This window comes from Triturus cristatus, chromosome 7, assembly GCF_964204655.1.
Source record: "Triturus cristatus chromosome 7, aTriCri1.1, whole genome shotgun sequence".
Lineage (NCBI taxonomy): Eukaryota > Metazoa > Chordata > Amphibia > Caudata > Salamandridae > Triturus > Triturus cristatus.
In genome coordinates this window covers 97,920,580-97,937,969 of record NC_140590.1, presented here as the reverse complement: position 1 = coordinate 97,937,969, position 17,390 = coordinate 97,920,580, and the positions used below count along the sequence as shown (strand labels likewise).

Here is a 17,390-nt window from a genome sequence, read left to right as displayed (position 1 = left end):
CGAGGATGAGGACTTCTGTCTTGTCCGAGTTCAGTTTCAGCCGGCTGAGTTTCATCCATTCCGCGACTTCTTTCATACCTTCCTGGAGGTTGGCTCTGGCGGTGGCGGGGTCGTTGGTGAGGGAGAGGATCAGCTGGGTGTCCTCAGCGTAGGAAATGATGTTAAGGTTGTGTTGGCGTGCGATGGCTGCGAGGGGGCTCATGTAGACGTTGAAGAGGGTGGGGCTGAGTGAGGATCCTTGCGGTACGCCACAGATGATCTTGGTGGACAATGATTGGAAGGGGAAGAGGTGCACTCTGTTTTCTGAGAGAAAGGAGGTGATCCAGTCTAGAGCTCCCTCTCGGATTCCGGCGTTGTGGAGGCGAGTGGTTAGGGTGCGGTGGCAGAGTGTGTCGAATGCGGCCGAGAGGTCGAGGAGGATGAGGGCGGCAGTTTCCCCGTTGTCGAGCAGGGCTCTGATGTCGTCGGTGGCTGCGATGAGGGCTGTTTCGGTGCTATGGTTTGCTCGGAAGCCAGACTGCGATGGGTTGAGGGAGCCGTTGGTTTCGCGGAATGCGGTCAGCTGCTTGTTGACGGTCTTCTCGATGACTTTCGCGGGGAAGGGTAGGAGCGGTGGGGTCTGCGGTGGGTTTCTTCAGGAGGGCGCTTATTTCTGCGTGTTTCCAGCTCTCCGGGAAGGTGGCGGATGCGAAGGAGTTGTTGATGATGTTCCGCAGTTGGGGGGCGATGATGGTGTCGGCTTTGTTAAAGATGTGGTGTGGACAGGGGTCAGAAGAAGAGCCGGAGTGGATGGTGTTCATCGTGCGGGTGGTGTCTTCTGTGCTTACGGTGTTCCAGGCGCGGAGGGTGGTGGTGGCGGTTGTGGGTTCGGTGGTGAGGTGCGTCGTCTGGGGGCCGAAGCTGTTGTGTATGTCGGCGATCTTGTTGTGGAAGAACAGTGCCAGTGAGTCGCAGAGGTCTTGGGAGGGCGTGATGTCTTTGTTGCTGGCGCTGAGGTTGGAGAGCTCACTGACGATGTTGAAGAGTTCCTTGCTGTTGTGGGTGTTGTTGTCCAGTCTTTCTCTGAACGCTGCCTTTTTGGTGGAGCGGATCAGTCGGTGGTGTTCGGTGATGGCGTTTTTGAGGGCTGTCATGTTCTCTGTTGACTGGCCGTTGCGCCATGCTTTCTCGAGGGTCCGGCAGGATTTCTTGGAGTGTATGAGGTCGTCGGTGAACCACGGGGCTTTCTTGCTGCCGGTTCTGGTGGGGGGGTTCTTCAGTGGGGCCAGGGTGTCGGCACAGTCGGTGAGCCAACGTGTGAGGTTGTGGGCTGCTTCATTAGGGTCCGTGGTGTGGGTGGGAGGGTTCTGGCTCAGCGAGGTGGTGAGCTGGTCTGTGGTGATCCTGGTCCAGCATCTTCGGGGGATCTGTTGTGGGCGGCGATGGGTTGCTGTTTTACTGAAGTTGAAGTGGACGCAGCTGTGGTCTGTCCAGTGTAGTCCGGTGGAGTGGCTGAAGGATATGCAGTTGCTTGAGGAGAAGATGGCGTCAAGCGTGTGTCCGGCGTAGTGGGTGGGGGTGGTGACCAGTGGCTTGAGTCCGAGGTTGGCGAGGTTATCCAGTAGGGCAGTGGTGTTGCTGTCATTGCTGCTTTCCAGGTGGGTTGTTGTTTTACTGAAGTTGAAGTGGACGCAGCTGTGGTCTGTCCAGTGTAGTCCGGTGGAGTGGCTGAAGGATATGCAGTTGCTTGAGGAGAAGATGGCGTCAAGCGTGTGTCCGGCGTAGTGGGTGGGGGTGGTGACCAGTTGCTTGAGTCCGAGGTTGGCGAGGTTATCCAGTAGGGCAGTGGTGTTGCTGTCATTGCTGCTTTCCAGGTGGAAGTTGACGTCTCCTAGGAGGATGTAGTCTGAGGTGGCGAGGGCGACCGGGCTGATGAAGTCTGCGATGGCTTCGCTGAAGTGAGTGCGCGGTCCTGGGGGCCTGTAGATGAGGGTGCCTCTGAGGGTGGTCGTGGGGTCAGTGTGTATCTGGAAGTGATGGTGCTCGGCGGTGGTGAGGCTGTCGTCGGAGTTGGTCGCGGATGGTGTTTTTGTGGACGATGACGATTCCTCCTCCTGTTTGGTTGGTGCGGTCCCGTCTGGTGATCTTGTAGCCGTCCGGGATGGCTATGGCGATGTCGGGAGCTGAGGAGGCGTTCATCCATGTCTCTGTGAGGAAGGCGACGTCCGGTGCCGTCATGTCCAGGAGGTTCCAGAGTTCAATGGCGTGCCTGTGGATGGAGTGGGTGTTGAGCAGGATGCATTTGAGGTGTTTGGTGTTGGGGCCTGGTCTGGCAGGTGCGGTGCTGGTCCGGAGGCAAGTGAACTTGCAGGCTAGGCAGGTGTAGGGCCCGTGGGTGCGTTTCGGGCTGGCTGGGTGGCAGGCGTTGTTCCGGCTGGTGTTGAGTGCGAGGAGGGTGGCGCTGTCGTAGGTCAGACGGGTGGGATGGCGTCATTGGCGACCAGGGGTCCTGGCGCTGGGCACGGTCCAGGTGCGGACGGGTGCAAACGGGCTTGCCTTTGGCGCAGCGGTCGCCATAAGAGGGGAGGAGGGGTCAGCTGGGAGGCGGGAGGGATGAGCCAATGGGAGCAGGGGGGCGGGGCCGCACGCGAGGCAGCGGCGGGAAAGACGGGAGCGAGCAGAAAAAAGCAGTCACTCAGTCAAACACCAAAAGTCACTTGTTCATACAGGGTACAAAATGAAAGGGGGGCGGGCAGGCACACTCACGCAGTCAATATGGGATTACAGAACGAGAAGGGGGGGCGGGCAGGCACACACGGGGCACAGAGCCCGGTCGGCGAGCGCGCAATCAGGAGAAGCGCTGAACTGGCGGGACACAGCAATCAGGCAGGCGGAGCTGCAGCGGTGGAGAAGTGACCTACCCGAGGGTCAATTGGAGTACATTTACTACTGTGTTGGATTTTTTGGGGTGCAGTATCTATAGAACGGCAGTTTGTGAATAATAATGCACCTACACTTTTGTGGGTGGCTGTTTGACCCCTTCCAAACAACTTCATTGCCCCTCCGGACCCCTCCTTAGTCCTCCCTTAACCCATTTCATTTGGTACTAGGTGTTCCCTATTTCCAGCAACTCTCCTCTGTCCATCCCACATATGCTAATAAAACGTATACTTACATACGCGGAGATCTTTGCAGTCAGGGTGGAGATCTCCACACAGAAAACGTAAGAGTCAGAGGCATAGACATCTTCACATGGGTATGTGAATAGCATGTTTGAGTACTTCCTACAAACTGCAGTTTATGAATAGGCCCCCAAGCCTTTGAATGATATGATTACTAGTTTCACCTTTAGGTATTTTATTGGGGTGTGTATGTTTGTGTGTGTGTGCTTGGATGCGTGTGTCTGTGCGTGTATGTGTGTGTGTGTGTGTGTGTACTTTTATGGGTCTTTTACCCTTAACCCTTATGTGATGTTACTTTCTGAGTTATTGTCAGTATGTAAAAGCGTATCGCGCCACCTGCTCATTGATTTTTGCAACAAAAAACAAAAATGTCTATCTGATTTTATTTGCTAATAAATATGTTGTCACTCCCTTGAGATTTGTGTTTTTTCTCCCCATATCTCTCTTATATCAGATAAACAAAAAGTCTCAGCAGCAATAAAGGGGTGTGACATTGGCATCCACCAGAGTCAGGAGAACGCAGGTATCAGCTCCATGTACTCCTACAGCCAGCGGAAGGTTCACGCCTGCTCTGAGGACCTCTGTAACACATTGGTGACTAAAGCCTTCGCAGACAAGATTCCAGACGACCTACCTGGTAATTCTCTTTCAATTGCTACATATTCTCTTTGAAAAGATAAATATAAGGTACATTTCACAACAATGTCCCTGTAGGTTGAAAAACAAATACAATAATAATATAAAGTTTTCTATTTGTAAAGCGCGATCCTATCACCCACTCAGGGTTTCAAGTCGCTGGGGGCTGTCTGGGGAGATTAAGTGAGCTGTTGCCTAGAGTCACATGATGTGGAGCTCAGCTGCTGTCGGCGCCGGGTCCCGGGAACCAAAGGGCTAGCATGAGCTCCGGAGTGAGCTTTTCTGGCCGATGCGCCATACCTCTCTAAATCCCAATAAGATTATAATACCTGGTTCCATTTATGAGAAGGTCATTAACCGTGGCTGTTAATACGAATTATGTAGGTGAAGAAAATAGAGTTAAGGAACCGCATCATGGCTTCTCAACACGGGAGATCTAGCGCAGCGAGAAAACTTCACTCAAACTGAAAGGTCCGACAGAACTAGCTACTGCTTCTAGGTTCTTAGAAGAACCCCCCACACGTTCTCCACTTATATATATTTTTTAATATATTACAAAAAGCTACAATGTCACTCTAAAACATGGAGTTGGTAGCCTATACCCAATATCTTTTAAGGTTCTTTACATATTGCATATTTGAAAAATAGATCATGGCAAGACTTAAGGCACACTCACCCTTGTCGTGAAACTACCTCAGGTGTCTTTAACTCACTGCCAGAACACATAGATGTTACACACATGATCATAAGTAAGGCATGGGGGACAAGGCATTTCTAGACAGTACAAACAAGAACCACACGATATTAAAATACTATGGTCACCAGCATACACATGCTCCTCTCAATCAAAGCCCTTTTGCACTCCGACAATGTTTAAAAGAGAAAAAGACATTTCAAATATCACCATACAAGTAGAGAAAGTACAATAGTTTCGAAACAAGCATTGCTGCTGCTAAACCGACAAATACTCCTGTTACTTACACCCGAAAAACAGGGTCATCATGCTTAGTGCAAAAACACAAACAAATAAAGTGCTTCAGCCCCTGCCTTATCCATACTTATTCGCCCACAGTTCATCATGCCTGTGTCTCCCCACCTATGAACACTCCATGTGCAGCCAAGTATACAAATAAAGTGTAATAATGAGCGACTTGTGCAAACAAACATCCTAAAGTGCCAGTGCTTGTCCAATCCCCTTTCGAGGACTACCTCCCATAACCTCATTCAATGGTGAAAAGGCACCAGGGCTGTTGGAATCTCCTCAGTGATTATTCATTTTAGCACATGAATATTCAAGTTGTCTCACCCTAGTCATCTTAGCTTGCTATTGAAGAAACAAGGAGCACCTTGTTGATTTCCACAAAAGTAAAATCTGTGATCGTGCAACTGAGACTGATAAAAAGATACACTTTGGTTCACTCCTCAAACATGCACCATTAATAGCAGAAACACCAAAAAGAACTCACTATGGATCTGATCTCACCTTTCCCCCAAGGTTTTGGGTTATAAACTTAAATAGTTGGCTCCAAAAAAGATTGCAAAACTGGACAGGTTTAGAAAATATGAGACTCCCATCCTTGCACAGGAGTGCTACATCTGAAACATTGATTAGGAGCAGTAGGGAAAGATTTATTTAGGAATTGGGGAGTATAATACAGCATCAATCTAGCATACGCCTCCATTATCTTCAAGTTCGCTGCTCTAAAACGTGTATGGCTAAAAGAGGGAATATCTGTCCACTGCTCAAGAATGATTACTTCCTGAATATTCTCAGGTGGTACCTGGTGGCAATTGCTAAGCCATAACAAGCTATTTTGAAAACAATACTTCCAGCAATTGGAGAGTACAATCCCCTGTATTTGGAGTATGAACCCTCAGAAATCTTGAAAGTTGTCCTAAACTAAACCACAGGAGAGACACTCTCTCATTCCCCAACTTTTGATTCATCTTTCTAAAGTGATTATTGTTATATTCTGTGGAATTAGTATGCATGCATGCTTGCTAAACTCAAATGTGAGCAGCTGCACTAGTTGGTGAAATGTATTTTGTGATATCATAAACAAAATATTGAGGCTACTGCTCGTGTTACAGAGGTGTATGTAAGCAATGTCCAAAAAGATGAGAAGGTTATGTAATGTTATATCATTTCTAAAGCGCGATAATACCTGTGCAGGTGTCCTGGTGCTAAGAGAGCGAACGGTAAAAAGATGATTTGTGAATTTAAATCCTGTAAAGCCAAATCTTCAAGGCCCCCCTGAACTGCAGAATGAATTGTGTTTTACACAGACTGCTGTGGTGATACAGTTTTTGAAGGGGTGGGGGCTTTCCCCAGTGTTACATCACTGAAGCCATAATGGCTGTGAACAATTCTAGTTTTTCATAAAGAACAAGTATAGTAAATGAGTCATGCCCATGCAGCAGGAGAGTGGTAAATGTGTGGTATGTAGCCGGTGGTGCCTTGTGGAGCACACTGTTGCAAAGCACACTGCCATTTACAGACAGCACAATTGTCATTAAAATGGCCACTAACCTTACACTCAGATACAGTTTTACAGACAAAACTATACTGAGCACAAAAGATAATGTGTGAAAATTGGGTTTCTGTAAATATTTTCTCATTTGTACAACAAGTAAAGTGTCTTTATTTGTTTAGATCCTATCAAAATATTTGTTTCCATCACACTTTAGAATAAGAAATAATGTGCTTTATTGGGGATTTCCAAACTGCTGGTGTATTTTGAAATATCTGTACAGTTAATTTACTGTATTTACATTTTGTTGTGTTAGAAAATAACTGACATCCTACAGGAGCCTTTCCTTTCACTCACAGTATCCCAGCAAGGGTGTCAGATAGTTCACTTAACAGAATCCTCTAACTTTTCAGTCAGAGAAAGAGAAGGAAACACCAATCTCCGGGTTAAAAGAATGAGCAGTTGTCAGCAGACAGAGCAATGACATTTGACCTTTATCTTTCAGTGAACAGAATGTGAATGTGCATTTATAGAGCGCATTAAGCCAACGGCATCAAAGCACTATAACCAAGCAACAGCATATAGGGGAGATCAAAATACAATTATAACTGTGAAAAAGTCAAGTTTTTACATTCTTGTGAAATGGAGAGTATGTCGTAATACTAGCAATATGTACCGGGGGAGTGTTCCATAGCCGAGCAGCCGCCACTGAGAACTCCCACACACCCCTTCTTGTCTTCGTAAAGCGGGAGACCACAACATTTCTCTTACAAGCCGATCTTAACTGTCCGCTGGGACGATATCCGTTAAAGACTGTTCTTAAATAACAAGAGCCCTGATTATTGAAGGCCTTGAAGGTCAAGCACAGGGCTTTGAGTGACATTATCTTCCTCATTAGAAGCCAATGAAGAGCCCTCAGCCCCTCCCTCACTGATTAATGTTTGGGAACGCGCACTCCAGTCGAGCCGCCACATTCGGAAACACCTGAACTTTATTCAGGGAATAATAGTTGGCGTTCAAATACAGGGCGTTGCAGTAGTCATGGTACGAGGAAGGGAAAGATCGTTTTATTTCCTTTTTTTTTTAACGATTTTTATTGTCAATAAGAGAGCATTGTTTACACATTATACTTAAAAGTATTTTGAGTTATCCATATTAAAAAAAAACCTCTTGAGAGCACTTGTCCGCCTATATGCAAACATTCTTAACATAATATTACATTTGAAGAAAAAAAGAAACATTACTTACAAGCTTGAAACTAACAAAGGGGCCGGCTAGGCATGCATACTTTAAATACCCCCATACTAGTCTATAGTCTTGCGCATATAATGCAAGGTGCCACCATATTGCCTTTAGTTTCAACAAAGAGCAAGGTCCCCTTGCCTTAGCCAAGGCTTTTTCCATTGCATACGTTTCCCTAACTATAGGCCACCATTCGCTTTGAGGAGGGGGTGAATCTATCTTTAGTTTCTGGCTCAAAACTTAGCCTATCTTTTGCCAAAAAGTTCTCAATTCCGGACAAGTTACAAACATATGCACTATGCTAACAGTATACATACCACGTCTAGGACATTTCTTCCGTTCTCCTCTATATCCCCCTGAGCCCAGCTTGCAATATTTTCCGGTGTCTAATAAAGCATGCATATTGTACAAAATTGCTGTAGTCTCAGTTTAACAGAATTAATGGAGTCGTCTATGGTTCCAAATGCTTGTTTGATAGCAGTGGGCGTGACCCCAGTCCCCAAAGCCTTGCTCCACCGCGCAGCAAGCCTTTAACAGTCACTCTGTCTGCAGTTGTTGAGACATTGATACATTCTGCTGATCTAGAACTTTGTCTTTTCCCCATGTAAGCAATCCCATATCTCTGAGTTAGATATTATCGTTAAAGCTATGTTTTTCACATAGTAATCCCCGATCTGGACATGCTTGAAAAGCATTTGACCAGGTAACTTTTCAGTGAAGCTGCAAGCTCTCAAAAGCAGCGAAGCCATTGTTATCGTACAAATCCCCTAGACGTTGAATCCCATATCTGACCCAGCGCTTGCTGGCAGCATCATAAAACACCTCTGGAAGCATGGGATTGCCCCATAGAGGAAGACTATCATAGTAAAATGATAGAGTATATCTAGCAGCCATTGCACGCCATATATATATGCTGTCCTTAATGATCTTAAACCCAACTCTTTTAAAATAGTTCGAGTCATTAGCTTTATATAAAAACATTCGACTATCGTCTCCCAGAATCAGACGATCGCAAAACGTTTGATGTGCAGGGTTTAGGAGACTACAAAACGTCCTGCAAAAGCTGCCCAAAAGTACATTTTAAAGTCTGGAAAGTCGAGCCCTCCTTGGTTATATGGGAGCATTTTTTAGCTTTTCTATACCCCCAGATGAAGCTGTTAAGCACGCCCTCAAGTTTCTTAAAAAAGGAATTAGAGACCCGTAGGGGAATGCATCGAAATAGATAGAGAAATTTGGGGAGTATTTAAGTTTTTATCATATTACACCTCCCTACAATTTCTATTGAAAGTTTGTGCCATGTTCTTAAACTGTTTGATTGTATCCTTCAGTAATGGTTCAAAGCAAGTATCCGGTCGATCTGACCTGAAACACAGACCCCTAAGTACGTGGCTACAGAGCAGACGCCCATTATGGGTCTTTCAGGCCTGAAGTTGAGGAGCATTTGTGTTTTTTTTACATTTAGTGTATACCCTGACAGAGAACCAAACTTGATTGCTTCATCCTCGATGAAATGTATTGCCCCAGCTGGGTCAGTCGTAAAGATGGCAATTTCATCCACATAAGCAGCAGCCTTGAGCTGCTGAGTTGTACCTGACACTAATGGAATAATTTGTGGGTTGATTGCAGTGCACATATAAATGGCTCAATGTACAAGGCAAACAACGGGGGAAAAAGAGGACATACCTGCCTAGTGCCGCATAGACTTTGAAATGAATGTGATTGTAAGCCTGAATATAGTAACGTAGCTTGAGGTTTATTATACAGAGCTTGTACTCATTGCCTAAATTGCCCTCTAAATCCAAATGTTGCCAGTGTAACCCACAGAAAGTCACACCCCACCCTATCAAAGGCCTTGTCAGCATCTAAGAGAAACATGCTAAGATTTATTGCCAACTTCCCAGCCATATCGAAGGCCCCCACTGCCGTGCTAACACGAGCTGTGGTGTCCCTACCCTGAATAAAACCATGTTGTTGGCTAGATACTAATCCGGGCATTTTGGGGGCCGGAAGGTTGGCCAAAATCTTTGCAAAAATCTTGGCATTACCAATAATAAGCGAAATCAGTCGATAAGAACCGCACTCTTCGGGTGGTTTGTCTTTTTAAAACAAAAAGCTATCTGTGTCATGTTCCAAGATTCTGGTATCTTCCCCCTTGAACCAATATGTTGTATGACTGTCTTGAAAGGTAAAATCTAAATATTTGTAAAGACCTTATAAAAATCTACAGGTATAGAATCTTCCCCAGCTGCCTTCCCGGAAGGGCAGAGTGGGTATTGCAGCACTTATTTCTTCATACGAGATGTCATTCTCTAATGAAACCAGTTTTTCCTCACTCGCAGCTGGGAGATTACTAACCCAGAGATACCGCTGTAAGTCCCCCTCTTCTAATTTTGTAATTTGTGCATACAGCTTTTGTTGGAACGTGGAGAACTATGCCAAGATTGTTTGTGGATGTTTATACAGGATTCCATTTGTCCCTTTTATGACTTTTATCTGAGTTTTAGCCCGGACATCTGCCACTTTGTAAGCCAGCACCTTTCCTATTTGTTCCCTGTATTCGTATTGCGAAAACTGGTGCTTATTGTAATTAGCAGCGTTTCTCTCCCTGAATGACTTTTTTGTGCCTGTTGTTGCATCTATCAAAAAGAGAAGTAGCTGATCTTGATCGCTAGTGCCTCGCAGAACCACCTCTGCATGTTGCATTTCAGCATCACTTAATGCTTCAGTGACAGCCCTGCCTGCAGCTTTCCGCTCTTTATTCTGCTGCCAAAAATATTTTTGGTTACCCCTCTTGTAAATGCTTTCATTGCATCCCAAACAATAAAGGGGAAGCTGACCCCATATTCTCTTTAAAAAAACCTCTAGCTGTTTGTTAATTAAGCCGATCTTAACTGTCCGCTGGGACGATATCCGTTAAAGACTGTTCTTAAATAATAAGAGCCCTGATTATTGAAGGCCTTGAAGGTCAAGCACAGGGCTTTGAGTGACAGTATCTTCCTCACTAGAAGCCAATGAAGAGCCCTCAGCCCCTCCCTCACTGATTAATGGTTGGGAACGCGCACTCCAGTCGAGCCGCCACATTCGGAAACACCTGAACTTTATTCAGGGAATAATAGTTGGCGTTCAAATACAGGGCGTTGCAGTAGTCATGGTGCGAGGAAGGGAACAATCGTTTTATTTCTTTTTTTTTAACGATTTTTATTGTCAATAAGAGAGCATTGTTTACACATTATACTTAAAAGTATTTTGAGTTATCCATATTAAAAAAAAAACTCTTGAGAGCACTTGTCCGCCTATATGCAAACATTCTTAACATAATATTACATTTGAAGAAAAAAAGAAACATTACTTACAAGCTTGAAACTAACAAAGGGGCCGGCTAGGCATGCATACTTTAAATACCCCCATACTAGTCTTTAGTCTTGCGCATATAATGCAAGGTGCCCCCAAATTGCCTTTAGTTTCAACAAAGAGCAAGGTCCCCTTGCTTTAGCCAAGGCTTTTTCTATTGCATACGTTTCCCTAACTATAGGCCACCATTTGCTTTGAGGAGGGGGTGAATCTATCTTTAGTTTCTGGCTCAAAACTTAGCCTATCATTTGCCAAAAAGTTCTCAATTCCGGACAAGTTACAAACATATGCACTATGCTAACAGTATACATACCACGTCTAGGACATTTCTTCCGTTCTCCTCTATATCCCCCTGAGCCCAGCTTGCAATATTTTCCGGTGTCTAATAAACCATGCATATTGTACAAAATTGCTGTAGTCTCAGTTTAACAGAATAAATTGAGTCGTCTATGGTTCCAAATGCTTGTTTGATAGCAGTGGGCGTGACCCCAGTCCCCAAAGCCTTGCTCCACCGCGCAGCAAGCCTTTAACAGTCACTCTGTCTGCAGTTGTTGAGACATTGATACATTCTGCTGATCAAGAACTTTGTCTTTTCCCCATGTAAGCAATCCCATATCTCTGAGTTAGATATTATCATTAAAGCTATGTTTTTCACATAGTAATCCCCGATCTGGACATGCTTGAAAAGCATTTGACCAGGTAACTTTTCAGTGAAGCTGCAAGCTCTCAAAAGCAGCGAAGCCATTGTTATCGTATAAATCCCCTAGACGTTGAATCCCATATCTGACCCAGCGCTTGCTGGCAGCATCATAAAACACCTCTGGAAGCATGGGATTGCCCCATAGAGGAAGCCTATCATAGTAAAATGATAGAGTATATCTAGCAGCCATTGCACGCCATATATATATGCTGTCCTTAATGATCTTAAACCTAACTCTTTTAAAATAGTTCGAGTCATTAGCTTTATATAAAAACATTCGACTATCTTCTCCCAGAATCAGACGATCACAAAACGTTTGATGTGCAGGGTTTAAGAGACTACAAAACGTCCTGCAAAAACTGCCCAAAAGTACATTTTAAAGTCTGGAAAGTCGAGCCCTCCTTGGTTATATGGGAGCATTTTTTAGCTTTTCTATACCCCCAGATGAAGCTGCTAAGCACGCCCTCAAGTTTCTTAAAAAAGGAATTAGAGACCCGTAGGGGAATGGATCGAAATAGATATAGAAATTTGGGGCGTATTTAAATTTTTATCATATTACACCTCCCTACAATTCCTATTGAAAGTTTGTGCCATGTTCTTAAACTGTTTGATTGTATCCTTCAGTAATGGTTCAAAGCAAGTATCCGGTCGATCTGACCTGAAACACAGACCCCTAAGTACGTGGCTACAGAGCAGACGCCCATTATGGGTCTTTCAGGCCTGAAGTTGAGGAGCATATGTGTTTTTTTTACATTTAGTGTATACCCTGACAGAGAACCAAACTTGATTGCTTCATCCTCGATGAAATGTATTGCCCCAGCTGGGTCAGTCGTAAAGGCGGCAATTTCATCCGCATAAGCAGCAGCCTTGAGCTGCTGAGTTGTACCTGACACTAATGGAATAATTTGTGGGTTGATTGCAGTGCGCATATAAATGGCTCAATGTACAAGGCAAACAACGGGGGGTAAAGAGGACATACCTGCCTAGTGCCGCATAGAATTTGAAATGAATGTGATTGTAAGCCTGAATATAGTAACGTAGCTTGAGGTTTATTATACAGAGCTTGTACCCATTGCCTAAATTGCCCTCTAAATCCAAATGTTGCCAGTGTAACCCACAGAAAGTCACACCCCACCCTATCAAAGGCCTTTTCAGCATCTAAGAGAATCATGCTAAGATTTATTGCCAACTTCCCAGCCATATCGAAGGCCCCCACTGCCGTGTTAACACGAGCTGTGGTGTCCCCACCCTGAATAATACGATGTTATTGGCTAGATACTAATCCGGGCATTTTGGGGGCCAGAAGGTTGGCCAAAATCTTTGCAAAAATCTTGGCATTGCCATTAATAAGCGAAATCATTCGATAAGAACCGCACTCTTCGGGTGGTTTATCTTTTTAAAACAAAAAAGCTATCTGTGTCATGTTCCAAGATTCTGGTATCTTCCCCCTTGAACCAATATGTTGTATGACTGTCTTGAAAGGTAAAATCTGAATATTTGTAAAGACCTTATAAAAATCTACAGGTATAGAATCTTCCCCAGCTGCCTTCCCGGAAGGGCAGAGTGGGTATTGCAGCACTTATTTCTTCATACGAGATGTCATTCTCTAATGAAACCAGTTTTTCCTCACTCGCAGCTGGGAGATTACTAACCTAGAGATACCGCTGTAAGTCCCCCTCTTCTAATTTTGTAATTTGTGCATACAGCTTTTGTTGGAACGTGGAGAACTATGCCAAGATTGTTTGTGGATGTTTATACAGGATTCCATTTGTCCCTTTTATGAATTTTACCTGAGTTTTAGCCCGGACATCTGCCACTTTGTAAGCCAGCACCTTTCCTATTTGTTCCCTGTATTCGTATTGCGAAAACTGGTGCTTATAGTAATTAGCAGCGTTTCTCTCCCTGAATGACTTTTTCGTGCCTGTTGTTGCATCTATCAAAAAGAGAAGTAGCTGATCTTGATCGCGAGTGCCTCGCAGAACCACCTCTGCATGTTGCATTTCAGCATCACTTAATGCTTCAGTGACAGCCCTGCCTGCAGCTTTACGCTCTTTATTCTGCTGCCAAATATATTTTTGGTTACCCCTCTTGTAAATGCTTTCATTGCATCCCAAACAATAAAGGGGAAGCTGACCCTATATTCTCTTTAAAAAAAACTCTAGCTGTTTGTTAATAAAGCCGATCTTAACTGTCCGCTGGCACGATATCCGTTAAAGACTGTTCTTAAATAATAAGAGCCCTGATTATTGAAGGCCTTGAAGGTCAAGCACAGGGCTTTGAGTGACAGTATCTTCCTCACTAGAAGCCAATGAAGAGCCCTCAGCCCCTCCCTCACTGATTAATGGTTGGGAACGCGCACTCCAGTCGAGCCGCCACATTCGGAAACACTTGAACTTTATTCAGGGAATAATAGTTGGCGTTCAAATACAGGGCGTTGCAGTAGTCATGGTGCGAGGAAGGGAACGATCGTTTTATTTCTTTTTTTTTTAACGATTTTTATTGTCAATAAGAGAGCATTGTTTACACATTATACTTAAAAGTATTTTGAGTTATCCAAATTAAAAAAAAAACTCTTGAGAGCACTTGTCCGCCTATATGCAAACATTCTTAACATAATATTACATTTGTAGAAAAAAAGAAACATTACTTACAAGCTTGAACTAACAAAGGGGCCGGCTAGGCATGCATACTTTAAATACCCCCATACTAGTCTTTAGTCTTGCGCATATAATGCAAGGTGCCCCCATATTGCCTTTAGTTTCAACAAAGAGCAAGGTCCCCTTGCCTTAGCCAAGGCTTTTTCCATTGCATACGTTTCCCTAACTATAGGCCACCATTCGCTTTGAGGAGGGGTGAATCTATCTTTAGTTTCTGGCTCAAAACTTAGCCTATCTTTTGCCAAAAAGTTCTCAATTCCGGACAAGTTACAAACATATGCACTATGCTAACAGTATACATACCACGTCTAAGACATTTCTTCTGTTCTCCTCTATATCCCCCTGAGCCCAGCTTGCAATATTTTCCGGTGTCTAATAAAGCATGCATATTGTACAAAATTGCTGTAGTCTCAGTCTAAAAGAATTAATGGAGTCGTCTATGGTTCCAAATGCTTGTTTGATAGCAGTGGGCGTGACCCCAGTCCCCAAAGCCTTGCTCCACCGCGCAGCAAGCCTTTAACAGTCACTCTGTCTGCAGTTGTTGAGACATTGATACATTCTGCTGATCAAGAACTTTGTCTTTTCGCCATGTAAGCAATCCCATATCTCTGAGTTAGATATTATCGTTAAAGCTACGTTTTTCACATAGTAATCCCCGATCTGGACATGCTTGAAAAGCATTTGACCAGGTAACTTTTCAGTGAAGCTGCAAGCTCTCAAAAGCAGCGAAGCCATTGTTATCGTATAAATCCCCGAGACATTGAATCCCATATCTGACCCAGCGCTTGCTGGCAGCATCATAAAACACCTCTGGAAGCATGGGATTGCCCCATAGAGGAAGACTATCATAGTAAAATGATAGAGTATATCTAGCAGCCATTGCACGCCATATATATATATGCTGTCCTTAATGATCTTAAACCTAACTCTTTTAAAATAGTTCGAGTCATTAGCTTTATATAAAAACATTCGACTATCTTCTCCCAGAATCAGACGATCGCAAAACGTTTGATGTGCAGGGTTTAAGAGACTACAAAACGTCCTGCAAAAGCTGCCCAAAAGTACATTTTAAAGTCTGGAAAGTCGAGCCCTCCTTGGTTATATGGGAGCATTTTTTAGCTTTTCTATACCCCCAGATGAAGCTGCTAAGCACGCCCTCAAGTTTCTTAAAAAAGGAATTAGAGACCCGTAGGGGAATGGATCGAAATAGATATAGAAATTTGGGGCGTATTTTAATTTTTATCAAATTACACCTCCCTACAATTCCTATTGAAAGTTTGTGCCATGTTCTTAAACTGTTTGATTGTATCCTTCAGTAATGGTTCAAAGCAAGTATCCGGTCGATCTGACTTGAAACACAGACCCCTAAGTACGTGGCTACAGAGCAGACGCCCATTATGGGTCTTTCAGGCCTGAAGTTGAGGAGCATTTGTGTTTTTTTTACATTTAGTGTATACCCTGACAGAGAACCAAACTTGATTGCTTCATCCTCGATGAAATGTATTGCCCCAGCTGGGTCAGTTGTAAAGGCGGCAATTTCATCCGCATAAGCAGCAGCCTTGAGCTGCTGAGTTGTACCTGACACTAATGGAATAATTTGTGGGTTGATTGCAGTGCACATATAAATGGCTCAATGTACAAGGCAAACAACGGGGGGAAAAGAGGACATAACTGCCTAGTGCCGCATAGAATTTGAAATGAATGTGATTGTAAGCCTGAATATAGTAACGTAGCTTGAGGTTTATTATACAGAGCTTGTACCCGTTGCCTAAATTGCTCTCTAAATCCAAATGTTGCCACTGTAACCCACAGAAAGTCACACCCCACCCTATCAAAGGCCTTTTCAGGTATAGAATCTTCCCCAGCTGCCTTTCCGGAAGGGCAGAGTGGGTATTGCAGCACTTATTTCTTCATACGAGATGTCATTCTCTAATGAAACCAGTTTTTCCTCACTCGCAGCTGGGAGATTACTTACCCAGAGATACCGCTGTAAGCCCCCCTCTTCTAATTTTGTAATTTGTGCATATAGCTTTTGTTGGAACGTGGAGAACTATGCCAAGATTGTTTGTGGATGTGTATACAGGATTCCATTTGTCCCTTTTATGACTTTTATCTGAGTTTTAGCCCGGACATCTGCCACTTTGTAAGCCAGCACCTTTCCTATTTGTTCCCTGTATTCGTATTGCGAAAACTGGTGCTTATTGTAATTAGCAGCGTTTCTCTCCCTGAATGACTTTTTCGTGCCTGTTGTTGCATCTATCAAAAAGAGAAGTAGCTGATCTTGATCGCTAGTGCCTCACAGAACCCCCTCTGCATGTTGCATTTCAGCATCACTTAATGCTTCAGTGACAGCCCTGCCTGCAGCTTTCCGCTCTTTATTCTGCTGCAAAAATATTTTTGGTTACCCCTCTTGTAAATGCTTTCATTGCATCCCAAACAATAAAGGGGAAGCTGACCCCATATTCTCTTTAAAAAAACCTCTAGCTGTTTGTTAATTAAGCCGATCTTAACTGTCCGCTGGGACGATATCCGTTAAAGACTGTTCTTAAATAATAAGAGCCCTGATTATTGAAGGCCTTGAAGGTCAAGCACAGGGCTTTGAGTGACAGTATCTTCCTCACTAGAAGCCAATGAAGAGCCCTCAGCCCCTCCCTCACTGATTAATGGTTGGGAACGCGCACTCCAGTCGAGCCGCCACATTCGGAAACACCTGAACTTTATTCAGGGAATAATAGTTGGCGTTCAAATACAGGGCGTTGCAGTAGTCATGGTGCGAGGAAGGGAACGATCGTTTTATTTCTTTTTTTTTTAACAATTTTTATTGTCAATAAGAGAGCATTGTTTACACATTATACTTAAAAGTATTTTGAGTTATCCATATTAAAAAAAAAACTCTTGAGAGCACTTGTCCGCCTATATGCAAACATTCTTAACATAATATTACATTTGAAGAAAAAAAGAAACATTACTTACAAGCTTGAAACTAACAAAGGGGCCGGCTAGGCATGCATACTTTAAATACCCCCATACTAGTCTTTAGTCTTGCGCATATAATGCAAGGTGCCCCCATATTGCCTTTAGTTTCAACAAAGAGCAAGGTCCCCTTGCCTTAGCCAAGGCTTTTTCCATTGCATAGGTTTCCCTAACTATAGGCCACCATTCGCTTTGAGGA

General features: G+C 44.1%; 1 protein-coding gene and 1 long non-coding RNA gene across 3 annotated transcripts in view; one reads left to right on the top strand and one right to left on the bottom strand.

The window, feature by feature from the left end:
* LOC146808912 (uncharacterized) overlaps nucleotides 1–17,390 on the bottom strand; it is a 424,390-nt gene that overhangs the window by 226,641 nt on the left and 180,359 nt on the right. The window lies entirely within an intron of this gene.
* The window catches only part of LOC146808913 (ly6/PLAUR domain-containing protein 3-like), a 448,169-nt gene that overhangs the window by 301,780 nt on the left and 128,999 nt on the right, over nucleotides 1–17,390 (top strand). The window contains exon 3 of the mRNA XM_085615716.1: nucleotides 3,616–3,798. Coding sequence (XP_085471842.1) covers nucleotides 3,616–3,798 — 183 coding nt within the window. The remainder of the gene's footprint in view (nucleotides 1–3,615; nucleotides 3,799–17,390) is intronic.